Below are 13,264 nucleotides of genomic sequence, written 5' to 3' on the forward strand. Positions count from 1 at the left end.
CCTCTGCTGACTCAAATTACATTCATGGGGTAGGAAACAGGATCACTTCCTCTTGATTAGAAAAAAGACATTTCTGCTTCCTGTGATTTATATGCACTGTTCCCACATTAAAACTGTCACCTGGATGACTGATTCCTGAAATTTGCTACATCACATTCCCTTTTGATGCTATTTACTGCAAACAACTGCTTTCCCCAAGCTAACAAGTCATTCATTCCCACTGTAGTAATGAACCTAATTGAAATATATAAACAGGGGAAGAAGACATTTAAAATGTACCAAGTATTTCACACAGCCTTACAACAGTTTCTTTGCTTTTGCTCCCTTAGTGTTCTATGGGTAATAAACCCCTGCTCACTTTGAAGGGTGAAACTAAATTTTATTTATTTCCTTGCATTCATTGCTGCTGGGTGCACATGCAGACACATACACCCCTGCTACTGCAGGTCTGCACGTGCACACTTGCCTGCTGGTTCAACATACTTCTGCAGCAACGCTAGCAACCCATAAGGACATCAACAGCATCCCAAGATAATGCCCATACACAAAACAGGAGCAAGTTTCCCAAACAATTTAACTCACAACTACAATGAATACTGAGAAGCCTATTTTATTTCATAAGCAAGAATAAATCCATGTCTTCCCACCAAGTTGGCACAAACGCTACACATGATTTCAGGTCTGGGCCAGTTTGGACCAGTTGCTCCTGGTGATAAAGGACATGGTCACCACCAAAAACCAGCAGGTTGGCTATCAATCCCAGGGAGGTAGCTCTGACAGATGGGAAACTCAAACTATAAGGATAAAAACCTAAATCCCAGATAGGGATGAGTGGGTTGCAAACCTGCCCCCAGAAAAATCCTATTGCCAACAGGAGACCCCAAAATTGGAATGTCTGAGGAAAAGCCCATTTTACACTTAAAGTGAGGCAGATTTACACGTATACAACTTGTACACACTCCCCTTTTTCTTGTTATATGATCTTGTTGCAATTAAGCCATGCCCGCTTCGGAACGGCTGTTTTAATTTCCTGGATTCAGCCACTGACCAGAGCTCTCAGGAAAAAACGTCTGCAGGTCTTAACAAAACCATGAACGATGAGCAACTGTAGTTTGGGGGAAGAAGGAAGACTGTAGATCAATCTGTGAGTGGGAGAACTAAGGTAACTCCACCTCAGGGTAGGAGAGAAATGTGTCCAGGAGAGACTCACAGAGACCGAGAGCTTAAAAAAAGAACAGGAACGTGTGTAAATCCTGACTGAGACAAGCTGGCAGATGCAGAGTATCAGGTGAACTGACCTTACTCACTAAGGAGCACCCTGGGCCTACCACTTTGCAGTGACTCTTTAATGCAAACCCACTAATATGTTCTTATTTAACTACAGTGTTAAAGACAGCCATATAATCCTTTTCCATGAAGGATGAAATAACAGCACTACAATCACACAAAAGATACAAAAGCAAAGGGTATTACTCACCCGCAATATTTCTTCCACACAGCTGGAGTCATTGGGAAGGGTAACCTAGGTTTAAAGAAAAAAAGAAATGTTTGGTCAGGTGCTGGATGCAAAGTTCAGGAACTACAACCACACGTGTGAACCGCTAACAAGCAACTGCCTCTGCTTGAAGACTGCTGTATCCACACTTGCTGCCTACCAAATTTCCCAGTTCAGATCAACATAAATCAGCAGCGGGACCCATTTTGTCAAAAGTTGGTTTTTTCCTTCCGCGCTGCTTTGTGCTACTAACAACACTTTTGAAGCAATAAAGTACTCTGATTTCCTCACAGTTGAGAACTGGCACTAGAATTGCCTGAAACTTCTGTAATTGAAGAAGATCCCACTGTTACTCCTATCGGCAGCCTTCAGAGAGACGGCGAGGTTTGGTTTAACTTGCCGCACGCTGCAGCGAAGGACAGAGGTGATAACAGTTAGGAGAAAGCTGTTATCATCAACTATCTTATCCTACAGCTTAATAGGCTAACAGCCAAGACAGCTCTTAAACATATACTGTAGTAAAATACTGGCTGGACTATAAGGGTGGCTGCTGATTTTGTTGTCCCTCACTTCACCAGCCTGTTGCAAATTAAGTGTCCTCTGAAGACTGAACGGCACACAAGGATTCACCTCAAGAGGCTGGACAGGTATTCTTTCTCCCCTTAGAAAGATGTCATATATCATACCCATGCACACACACAGTGGTTCCCTTAACGTCTTCCAATTGAAAATACTCATTTAAATGGTACTTAGAGCATTTGCCACAATCCCTCATTCCAAGGACATGAAAGAGCACAAAACCTCTAAATGCTGTCAACAATTACATAAACAACTGGCAGACACGACCCTCACGTACAACAATTCTGTAGCACTTGCAGATAGTTACGATAGGTTCTTCTCATGGGGGTACAGCAGAAGAGGAAGAGACAATATTCAGGAAGGTACCAAAAAACAGGTAAGTGCTTTATACCATAAATATTCAGTGAGACTTTTCTGCCCGACACTTCTACCTTATTGCCCTTGGTAACTAGTTTGGTAAAAGACACTCATGACTAAACTTAATCCCCGTCATCCTAATCTGCTATAGAGTTTGACCGAAAGCACCAACCATGGCTTTCCTCCTGTATTTCAGCCAGCACTAAGCTTCAAGAATAAATCCACACAGCTGCAAAAGTCAAAGACCAGAAAGACCTATTAGATCACCAAGTTCATACCCTGCTAATGTAGCACATTTTCCCCGTATCTTCTAGTATTGTGGGTAGTCTGACACAAAAACTGTAGCGAAATGGGTCTCCCATCCCTTCCCTTAATAAAATGTGGAGCAGTGTTGTACAATAGTTGGCCCTTTTTTGTGATAATTGTTAAAATTTTGCTTTCAGTGTCACCTCAGCCTTTTTGTAGAACTCTTCTCACGACCCTAAGTAATTCGTTACTTCCCTTCACACTTACACCACACAGAGACAGTGAAATTACACTCCACTTTTCTCAAATGCTGTATGTTCAACTTTTACCTTCTTTCCTGATAAACAAGACTTTCCGCCCCTTTGGCTTATTTCATCCCTGTTCTCTGAATTTCCAACAGTTCATCCATATCTTGGTAAAGAAGTACTCAAGTGAATATGACTACGCTGCAGGGATATTAGCGATTTTTATCTACTTCAGCAACTATAGATTATAATTTTCCCTAATATCACTTAAAAACATTCAACTGACCAAAAAAAGAGCCTTATCTTTTGTCTCCAGCACTCAGCTCAAATTCTACCTAACAAACCTAGGCTGAGAACTTCCAGTGGATGGTCAGCATTACCTGCAACGCAGTCCACCCTCATATCGCATGACTCCGTATTCCAGCACTTCATTCCCCTTCCTTCATCCCCCCACTTTTCACTTAAATCACTTTTTTCCCTCTCAATACCTGTAAATTCTTTGCTAATCTGTGTTTTCCATACATCTTACCAACTCCCCGTTCAGAGAGGAATATAGTTAACTTTAACCAAAATATCAGCCAGCATGGGTATTACTGCAATGTGCGGTGGGATAGTGGCAGTACATGTCTCTAATACAGTCCTGATTTTCTTCATTGAAAAACAAGTATGTTGGAATACGAGAAAACAAAACAACTACTCCCCAAACAAGCTTGCAGTGTACACACCAACCACAAAATCTCTCAGAGCAGTAACAGGAGCAGCCCAAAATCCAGCCGAGTGAGTCAGACTGGGAAGAGTGAGAGCAGCAGAGATACAGAAGTCCTCTGTTTAACACCCCTCCCTGCCATTACACATGCCATTTTCAACGGTTAGCCGAGACACCATGTGTATTTCGTTGTTTAGAAATGTCATAAGTGTGATAATTGTGTCCCTGACTATTAACACAGGGCAGAGTACGTTCTTACTTGTTTCACAGTCCTCTCCCAATTCACAGCCCTGTTTAAGTTTATGTTACTTCAGAACTAATGATGATAATAACAATAAACATACCATTTTAGTTTAATAAAGCCCACTATATATTATGCAATCACAACCAGCTTCTGCTGGCAGTACTTGCTAATAACTTTAAATGCTCATGCATCAATTTAATTGTGTTAATGGCAAAGAAGAGATTTTAATGGCTTGACAGAACTTTTGTTCCCTTTGGCATTGCTTTGTTTTGAATCACTGGTATTAAAGTAATGCAAGATGTCAAAGTGCTGTGATTGTCATATAGGGAGATCCAAGTAGGAGCTAGCACAAAGAGCAAAACATTTAGATTGATGCAAACATTAAAAGAATAATTATTACAACATGGCTATCAGAGAAAAGATCAATGTAAGAGTCTTTCAGTACATTACTATTAATGGATTTCTAAAGAAATGAGACCATTTTTCTAAATTCATGGTATAGTTGCACATTCTAGGAGACTTGAAAGGCACGGATCAGTCTATCCTAGAAAAAAAATGAAAAAACAACCTCTCAACTTTTCAAACTGTGAATCAAAAATTACAAGCTTAATTGTCCATAAACACTTGCATTCAGCTAACAAGTGCAAGCAGGTCCACATGGCACACCATGGCATCCAAGCATAGATTCATCAGGACAGAATGAAACAGAGCAGATACAATATTCATCACCTTCTCAACTACTAGTGCTACAACAAATTGTTATTAGAATTGCCGTTAATGCCACGTTCTTCCCGTAGCTTAGTCAAGACTGGACATCCATCCCACGCTACTACTTTCCTAATCTAATAAAAATCAAGTAGTTTAGGACCCATTATGTGACTCTCCACCCCCTCTCATTTTCAGCTTTCATCAGTAATCAGATGCTAAAAAGGAGGGCACAGCTTGCATTTGTGCACACTTTTGGTGCTTTTCTTCCTTGGTGAGCACCTCAGTCTAACTCAGCCCGAAGGACAGATTCCAGGAATTTGGCTTCTGTAAGAATAAGTAGTTGCATTTCACATCATGAGCTCTTCTCTCAGCCGGCAGTGTGTTCCTGAACCCCAGTGAATATCACATAAGCTGCAGACAGACGTCCCGAGGTAATAAAACTCCAATCAAAACAAGATTTCACAACAGCTACATGCTACACTGAACTCATCTTCCAATTTCATTTTAATCTGGCAAAACTCTTTTGCATCAAAACGCTTCATGTTTACTTTTAAATATTGCTTGCTAAAAAAAAAAAAGAAAGAAGAAAAAAGTAAAGGTCAGATGGTCAAAATATTCCGCCTAATTCAAGCCAGTATTGTAAGGCTCTTCATATTTCAGTCTCATGAGAGAGAACAGAACTTAAATGATGTGGAACCAAAGGTTTAATGTATGGCTTGGATGGCTCAGTGCTAAACTTTAAAGAGAGGGAAGGAGAGCAGATATCTAAGAGTGAGCGAATAGTTGCCTTTAATGTTATGCAGATCAAATGACATTGGGTGAATGGTTACAATATCTGATGAGTCATGTTGATCTAACCTTCCATTTATTCATTCAACAGTTCCTTGACCACTCTTACCTCCTGGACAATTTATAACCTGCATGAGATCAGATTTTGGTTTTCCAGCACAGAAAAATCATATAAAGTCTCTTTTCCCTGTAATTTACATCCAACAGCAAGCATTTCTAAGAAATGTTAGCAACAAAATATTCCAACAGACCCTTCAGAATAGTTCTGAAAATTAAAATCTAAGTGTAAGAAAGCAGAAATACACTATGAATAACGTCTTTGCCAGAAATGCCGGACCACATTTTCATCTGGATAAACTGTTCGTGAACAATCCCTTCGGCATTATTGATGCACAATTGGCATTCAACGAGTAATCTCTTCTTCCTGTCTTTGTTTTATTGGAAAGATAAATGTAGCATGTGAAACGAATGTAGGAACCTACTCTCATCTCTTGCATATAAGCACCTATGTGCTTATACATCAAGAGCTCAGCTTTCATTGTCATCTCCTTTATCAAGGAACCCACGTTGACTCTGGGGAGATGAAGCTCATACTACTGCTTACTCCTTTGAACGCAAATTGATTTTTCCCTTGCTAGTATGAAAAGATCCCGTGCATGCGCCTTGATTGATCATTTCCAGTGTGCACTACACAGTGATAAGAGGAAAACACTTAGAAAACCAGAAGCAAAACCAGGACTGTCAGCAGAAGCCTCATCCTCTGAATGCCTTTAGCTCCTGCCAGGCTTCCTATTAAGAGAGGGGGCTTCTTTTTTTTCATTAATACAAGCAGGAAATGGATTGGGCAGTACTAAGAATAGCAAGGGTTTCACATACAAGATGTTGGGCTAGATGACCTTTGAACATCCTTCCAAACTACATACCTACGATTCGATTTTTGCAATATGCTCAGTAGAAATCTAAGAAGATGCAATACTTCACCTGCACTTAAACGGAGTACACACCCACGCCTTTCCAACACCAGCTTTCCTTTGATTGCTATCAGTATTTCCTTGTATGCTCAGGCTTCATTTCCTCTCTTCACTCATTCCCCACATCTCTTTTGGACTTGCCCCTTTTCAGACAGCAGCCTGCCCCTCGGCTGCCATCTGACTACACATTTCTTCTCCTGAGGAAGACTGTTTCACGTTTACTTGAGGTAAACTTCACACCACTGCTCAGAGCCCATGGTTCAAACCTCCTTGGGTTGTTTCACGGTTCATGCTTTAGTCTGTTTCCTATCTCACTAATATTTTGTCCCAAAAGGGTCATTCATGTCAAAGACAGCTGAAATAGATGTCAAACTAATCTCACTAGCTGGGAGGATCTTGGCTCTTCCTTACTAACTTTAGTGCAAATGGGCAAGAATGGGAGCAGCGAAAGAGCAAGGAATGAATATTGCAACCTAAGTGGTATTTTTTTCTGGTGTATTTGATATTCATGAGATTATTGACAACATATATTAGGACTCAACATTTGGGCTCTGGAGGAAACTGAATGAAGTCAAACATGGTGGTATTCAAAAAAAAAAACCCAAAGAAAATTCCTCCCTTGGTATTCAAATACATATATGTGTTTTTTCACAGGGTTATTAATTCTCAAGGGAGCCATTTGTGGGTCCCAAATAATGTATATCCACTGTTTTCTTTTAGTACCTCCACCGTCCTGGAACTAAAATACCATGAGAAGTCTATATTTCCCATTATTTCAACCCCAAAAATATCTCCTGGGGCTTATTAAGAGGTCTGTGAAAATATATACTTTATATATATACAAAAAAAAAATTAAGAGGAAAAGAAAAACTACTGCCTGAAACAAAATACAAAGAGCTGCTCCTCTGTTCCCCTTGTACAAATACTGCAGAAGCACTTGTGTCAAATAGGCATTTACTGGAGAACCTGAAAACAGGAAAAAGTTTTAAGGAGCGGACCGAGTTAATTCATTTGTCAAGCCAAGACAGCCTGGCTTGCCGTCAGTGCTGCTCTTCCAGTGGTGGATGGAGAAGTTTATGCATCTTTCCTTGAGTAAAGCACATTAGCTAGGAAAAACAACTTACTAGTGCGGTCCAAAACGTGATGGAATCAGACTCCTCCTGACTTCAGTGAACTTCACAAAAGGCCTCGTTCAGAAGCCAAAATTGCCCACCATAGGTACACCTTTAGTTTCACACAAAAGCCAATGACTCTGATATGCTCCTCTCCAGTCACCTAAGAGCTAGACAAAACGGTGCAGTTCCACCAAGCTGGGGCACTGGGGTGCTAGCCCACAAATTGGCAGGAATTATAGTTGATTTCCCTACAATGAATTCAGCTTACAATGACCTCCCAGTCAGAGCAACCCCAACTGCAAGGACAATGTTTTTGCACTGGCATTTAGTTCTGCAACAGCAACTTTTAAACCAGACTGGCCTGAATGTGACAATTATATTTTTCTTGTTCTTCCCAGTGCATGCTGTATCTAGCCCGTTCTTTCTTTTTTATTTCTTTGATGTTTTCTTTTAATAATACCATTTCAATGTTGATCAGCACGAAATAGTCTCCATGAAAGCACAATATGCTGATGTTCAATTTAAACTCAATGGTTCTCCATTATTTTCATGCAGCAAATTGCCAAACTCTATTAGACAGAGAAGCCTGATAAAGTGATCTCTCACTTCAAGGTCTCCTGAGAGTTTTTTAATGTAGGTAAGGCTGCACATTTTACTTATGGAATATTCTGAATGCAGTATTTTAGAAGCTTGCCATGACGATAATACCAGTGTAACGGGTAATGTCAGTATTCAGCCAGGCCCCAACGGCAGTAGCATTTGCAGTACTTAATTTGTGACCAAAACACAGGCTTGCATAAAGGCTGTTACAACCATGTAATACTCACGAAGAGGCAAGGAAAACTGGAACTTCACGTTTTCTTTTTTTTCTTCCTTCCTTTATTCCTTCCATTCTCTCTCTCTGTCTCTCCTCCTCCAATGACTGCAAGAACTTAATTACTTATATAAAATGAGTAGATTTTCTTATGTGCCTCGGTATTTTCACCTTATTCTGGAAGAGGTTACCTTATACATTTCCATTAAATTGATGATAAAAGACACCTTGACCTAAAATGCCACTGTGCACTTGTCCACTTGAAACATCAAAGCCTGACTAACAGACTGTGCAACTCTCTGGTGCGGTGAGATATATGGTGTGGCAGAAATAAAGATCAAGTGTCTGTTTCTTGTCTTGTGTGAATGAAATCTAACTCCTCTGAAGACAATGAAACAGTGTAAGTATAAAATCAGTGTGAAGGGAGTTCGGCTTCTAAGTCTACTCGCCCTTAGTTAGGGGGATGTAAATGAGATGCCATATTTATATTCTCAGTGTAACTCTTTGAGTAGAACCTCTTGGAAATCATTCAATATCCCTGTCCTATACAGACATAGCTGTCTAAATTTAATACGACTTGGAACTGGATCTCCTTTAAATCTATTTCCCATTAGTGGAATTTGGTGCCAGTTCCCAGGACACGCCAGCACGAGAGCGAGCAGCGTCAGGCCAGAGTTGTGTAACTTCCTGCTAAAATAGCAGCAAAGTCGCCAGGTCAGACTGTGGCCTTGGTGACACGACTAAAACTCCGCTGATGTCAGCGAAGTTGCATCAGTGTAACCTGAAGCGTTATTTGACCTCATGAATTCAGACCGTAACATTTCTTTTGAGGTTTTAAAGAAGAACCCTTTTAGGCATCTATTTACATCTGACAGTACCACTACTGTAGCTACAGGAATACAGTGGGTGGCTGCGCCCGTTATCTGTTCCGCTTCTTTTTAAAGCAGGTATAAATGTCCTCACTCAAAAATGTACTCCTGGGTTTAATTTGTACAGTGGTTTGCACAGCTGCAAGGCCAATGCTGGGTCCCATATTAATTGCTCAGAGCTTGTTTGCAAATTAGTTCTTTTCATACATCCCTCCACCACAGTCACAACTCGCAGATCGGGTCCTCAGACTGTCTTCAAAACCGAGGGCTGAAATTCAAAGAGCAAGGACATGGTCTTGCCCAGGGGGAAACAAAACAAATGTATTTTGAAATATCTTAGGGTTTAAATACCAACACTACCTGTTAGCATAACTAGGCCACACAAATACATTTTTTTACATAAACTTCAATCAAATAAATTAAATTCCTATAGGAAATAAACGCCATTTTCCTTTTATTAATAATAACAAAATAGCGCAATTTATGATTGTGTCTTTATTGGGATCGGATCCAAATTCAGACTACATTAAGAGCCAGATCTTATGCTCATTAAATAGTAAAACACATGATTATCCCGACTGCCAACGAATGTCATGGTTATCATACATAAGGGGAGCTACAAGAACATTTTTTGGGGGCACTACAGAACTTAGAACAAAGAAAATCTGATTTGGAATGGGATCTTTATGGCCTCCCTTTTAGTTACATTTCTAATTAAAATGCTTTGATCTATTAATGCCAAGGGACCCTGCTAAATGTATTCAATGCAGAAGTCGCATACTTTTCCTGAGCTCCCAAAATCTCTTAGATCTGTGTGCACTTATGCTGCGTGCAGTTAAACCGCTCACTAAAATGAAAAGATATCTAAGAATAACTCACTTCCATTAGATTTATAAATCACATTAATTAATTCTACATCTCCAGTGGTGTAGAGACCAAACTCTAATGCGAGATCTAATTAAAGAAAAGGGAAAAAAAAATTGGAATTGAAACACAGAAGTAACTGTTTAGCCTCAAATTAATGAGGCGCTATGCTAAGCAAGAATGTCCATAAATCCCTAATGAGGATTTTAAACACATTAAAACTTCCTAATACAAAGTGTTTGCCTTCCTTTTATCCAATAACAAATAAGCCAATAATTTTCTGCCTCTAAATGACACTATTAACTGTCATGGCATGTTTTATTTGACAAACCCTCCATTCAAATACAGTAAAACCAATTAATTTGCCTGCTGTGAAATGTGTTTCTTGATAGCTTTTATGTGATTTTTCTTCTCAAAGAAATGTAAATAGGAGGTCAATGTAGGTGCCTGATTTTGCTTAAAAATATGCCGCAATAACTATAGATTTTCTAGTCAGTTTGCATTTCAAATGAATTGAAAGATAACCTCCATTTTCAGGTCATCAATCACATAATGGTCTCCTGATAAGTAAACAGTTACAGAGTAATAGTTTTATTACTAGGGAAATGGTCCCATATTTGAGCTGTGATAGTTGCAAAATTACCACTTTGTTCCGTTATAAATAAGGGTTCGGAGTCAGGGTGTGTGGCCTCTCTGCCTTCCCCAGCAGCGGGGCGAGGGCCGCGCCGCCCCACCAGCCCCACCAGGCACCGCGCACCACAGCCCTCCCCGGCTCCACGGCTTTCAAGCATGAGGACCGCGATGCATCACCTTTTTTTTTTTGGTCAGAAAAATCTATAGACCAAATAAAAGATGATTCTGTGGTTTCAATGGTCCCCTGGGCCCCACTTAGTAGATCTCAGCAGAGAAAAGCAAGACCGTGTTACGATTGCCCCACAATTAAGGCGTATCTGAATCTCTGAAGCTCTTCTAAGGGTTTGTCACTGGGAAGATCAGCCCACTAAAAAGTACACATTTCATACTTCAGAAATACACTTTTCTCAGTCTGTGCCCACTATGTGAACTGAACCGCACTGTAAATTGAAGGTAAAATACAGGATAATGCATGGCATGCCATGCTTTATGGGGCCTAACTGAATGCCAATTAATCTTTACAACATATGTACAGTTCCATCAGCTCTTGCATTGCATCACGATCACATGGAGACTGTGGTTTCTTTGCCTTAAGACAGAAACACAACTTGGAAAAAACCCATGACACACCACATACACAGAGAAGGAAGAGGGAGTTAAATAAAACAAATATGCCTACCAGCGCTGGAAAGGACACAACTGCTCACTTATTTAATTGTCTGCCATAGATTACCAACTAGAACTGGATAATTTATGTAGCATACCATGACAGCTGATTTCAGATTTGCACTATTTTGTACGTGCGTTTCTTACTGAAATAAGCAAAGAAAACCTGCAACCTCACTGGAAGAGCAGTGCCACGGCCACCTGCCCTGTGACAAGGGCTGGTGAGAAGCGAGGCTGGGATAAATCAAGGGCAGCTCTGTTAGCCACTGTCCCCATCAGCGAGACACATGGCCCCAAACCCTTATTTTTTCCTTTTTCCCAACAGAAGTTCTTTTGCTATTGCTAGAAATTTTTGCCGTAGTGACCTTTCCGCAGGGATGTCTGGAGAAGCAATTTATATTTATATATTATTATCATATAAAATTATATAAGTATGTATCCAAATAGGAGAAAAATGCATTATGCAAATATCCATATTTTGCTCCTTAACCACAGTCCTATTTAATAAGCCTAGGAATTGAATTGCAGCATTTTCAAAAAGTAAATTGAAGAGACGCTTTGTCTTGCCCGAACAGTGAGAAAAATATTTTCTTTCTATACAATCTCAGCTAATAAAAATTCCTAAATTAAACTTTAGAACATATTTAAGTGAGAACTATGCTTGACATGGTCAAGTATCAGTAAATCAATTTCATGATGGATACAAGCTTTTGAGCTTAAGATACTGCATATGGTAACCTGTATTTTTCTCACTCGGAAATTCCAGTGTTCCTGAAGTCTGAATTAAGCTCCACCTCTCCAGAATGCAGCTGTCTGCATCTAGTTTTGCTGATAAAATATAAATTAAAAATTATTTATATTTTTGCAAAGGATCTGATATGATATCCCACATCAACAATTTTTACATCTACTTCTTAATCGAGACATTGAATTGGGCTAAGACCACCTGACATTATTTCACTTCTGACCTTTTCAACTGTCAAAGCAGACAGATTTTTATCCTACAAGATTCGAGCCAAAGCCTCAAAGGTGCAGTGCCAGAGCATTAATCCATTTCACTAGACAGTCATTGAAATTATAATTGAAAGTTCAACTTACTTTAGCATTTTATGCTGAAATACTTCTGGCAGCCCAGGGCAGAAAGTCGAAATCTGGTTTCCAATGGAGACCATTTCCAATGGTTTCTAAACGTTGGCAACGAAATTCCTTATTGTCAAAGAGATCAGCAGATGCCGGCTTCCATTAATTTACTCTCTGTGACTGCTGCTCACTTCAGGAAGCCTTACTTTACCTAAGGATGCTGACCTGCTGCTGGATCCCATCAGAGAGGGGGACTAGGAAAGACACTGATTTATTAGGAGCCTGGGGACTCTTCAGGGAAATTCCCTGCAGCAGCCGGGGCAGATCCCATCCCTCCATTTATTCTGACTGATGCCATAAGCAGAAAAACAAATCTGCCCAGCAGACATAACGCAGATCTGTAAAAGCTCCAAACTCAAGCTAAACAGACTGACCCGTGTGTATTAAACGATGAAGAGTAACTCCAGAATCTGAAGGATCGGGGGACGGCTTTGTCTCTTCACCAACAGGTTGTCATAAAGGAAAAAGGACTTTTGAATCTGAAACTAACATCACCATTTTAAGTAGTCAGTGGGCTGTAAATCCTTTGTTCTGGTATTCTGGAGCTGCCCAGAGGTCTTTGGCCAGGAAGTTTCCTATAAATAACAGTTTATTATTCTTAGACTAATCTCAAAAGCTATCTAAACAAGCATTTAAGTTAACTTGGAAGACATGTTTCATTAAAACCTAAATGTCTTTTTTCCTCATTTTTACAGTTGGGGCTGACTAGTAATTCTTGGCATCTTGTCCAGAGGCTAAGAATTTTCCTTTTTGGGAGTGGGAAGCGGGGACAGGGAACATGAGATCTAATACCCATTATGCAATGATAGGTCATTTTATCAAT

General features: G+C 40.0%; 1 protein-coding gene across 3 annotated transcripts in view; it reads right to left on the reverse strand.

The window, feature by feature from the left end:
• AFF2 (ALF transcription elongation factor 2) overlaps positions 1-13,264 on the reverse strand; it is a 346,222-nt gene that overhangs the window by 152,204 nt on the left and 180,754 nt on the right. For all 3 annotated transcript variants that reach the window (XM_074599583.1, XM_074599581.1, XM_074599582.1), the window contains exon 4: positions 1,478-1,522. In XM_074599583.1, coding sequence (XP_074455684.1) covers positions 1,478-1,522 — 45 coding nt within the window. The remainder of the gene's footprint in view (positions 1-1,477; positions 1,523-13,264) is intronic.

Source organism: Larus michahellis, chromosome 9 (assembly GCF_964199755.1).
Source record: "Larus michahellis chromosome 9, bLarMic1.1, whole genome shotgun sequence".
Taxonomy (NCBI): Eukaryota; Metazoa; Chordata; class Aves; order Charadriiformes; family Laridae; genus Larus; species Larus michahellis.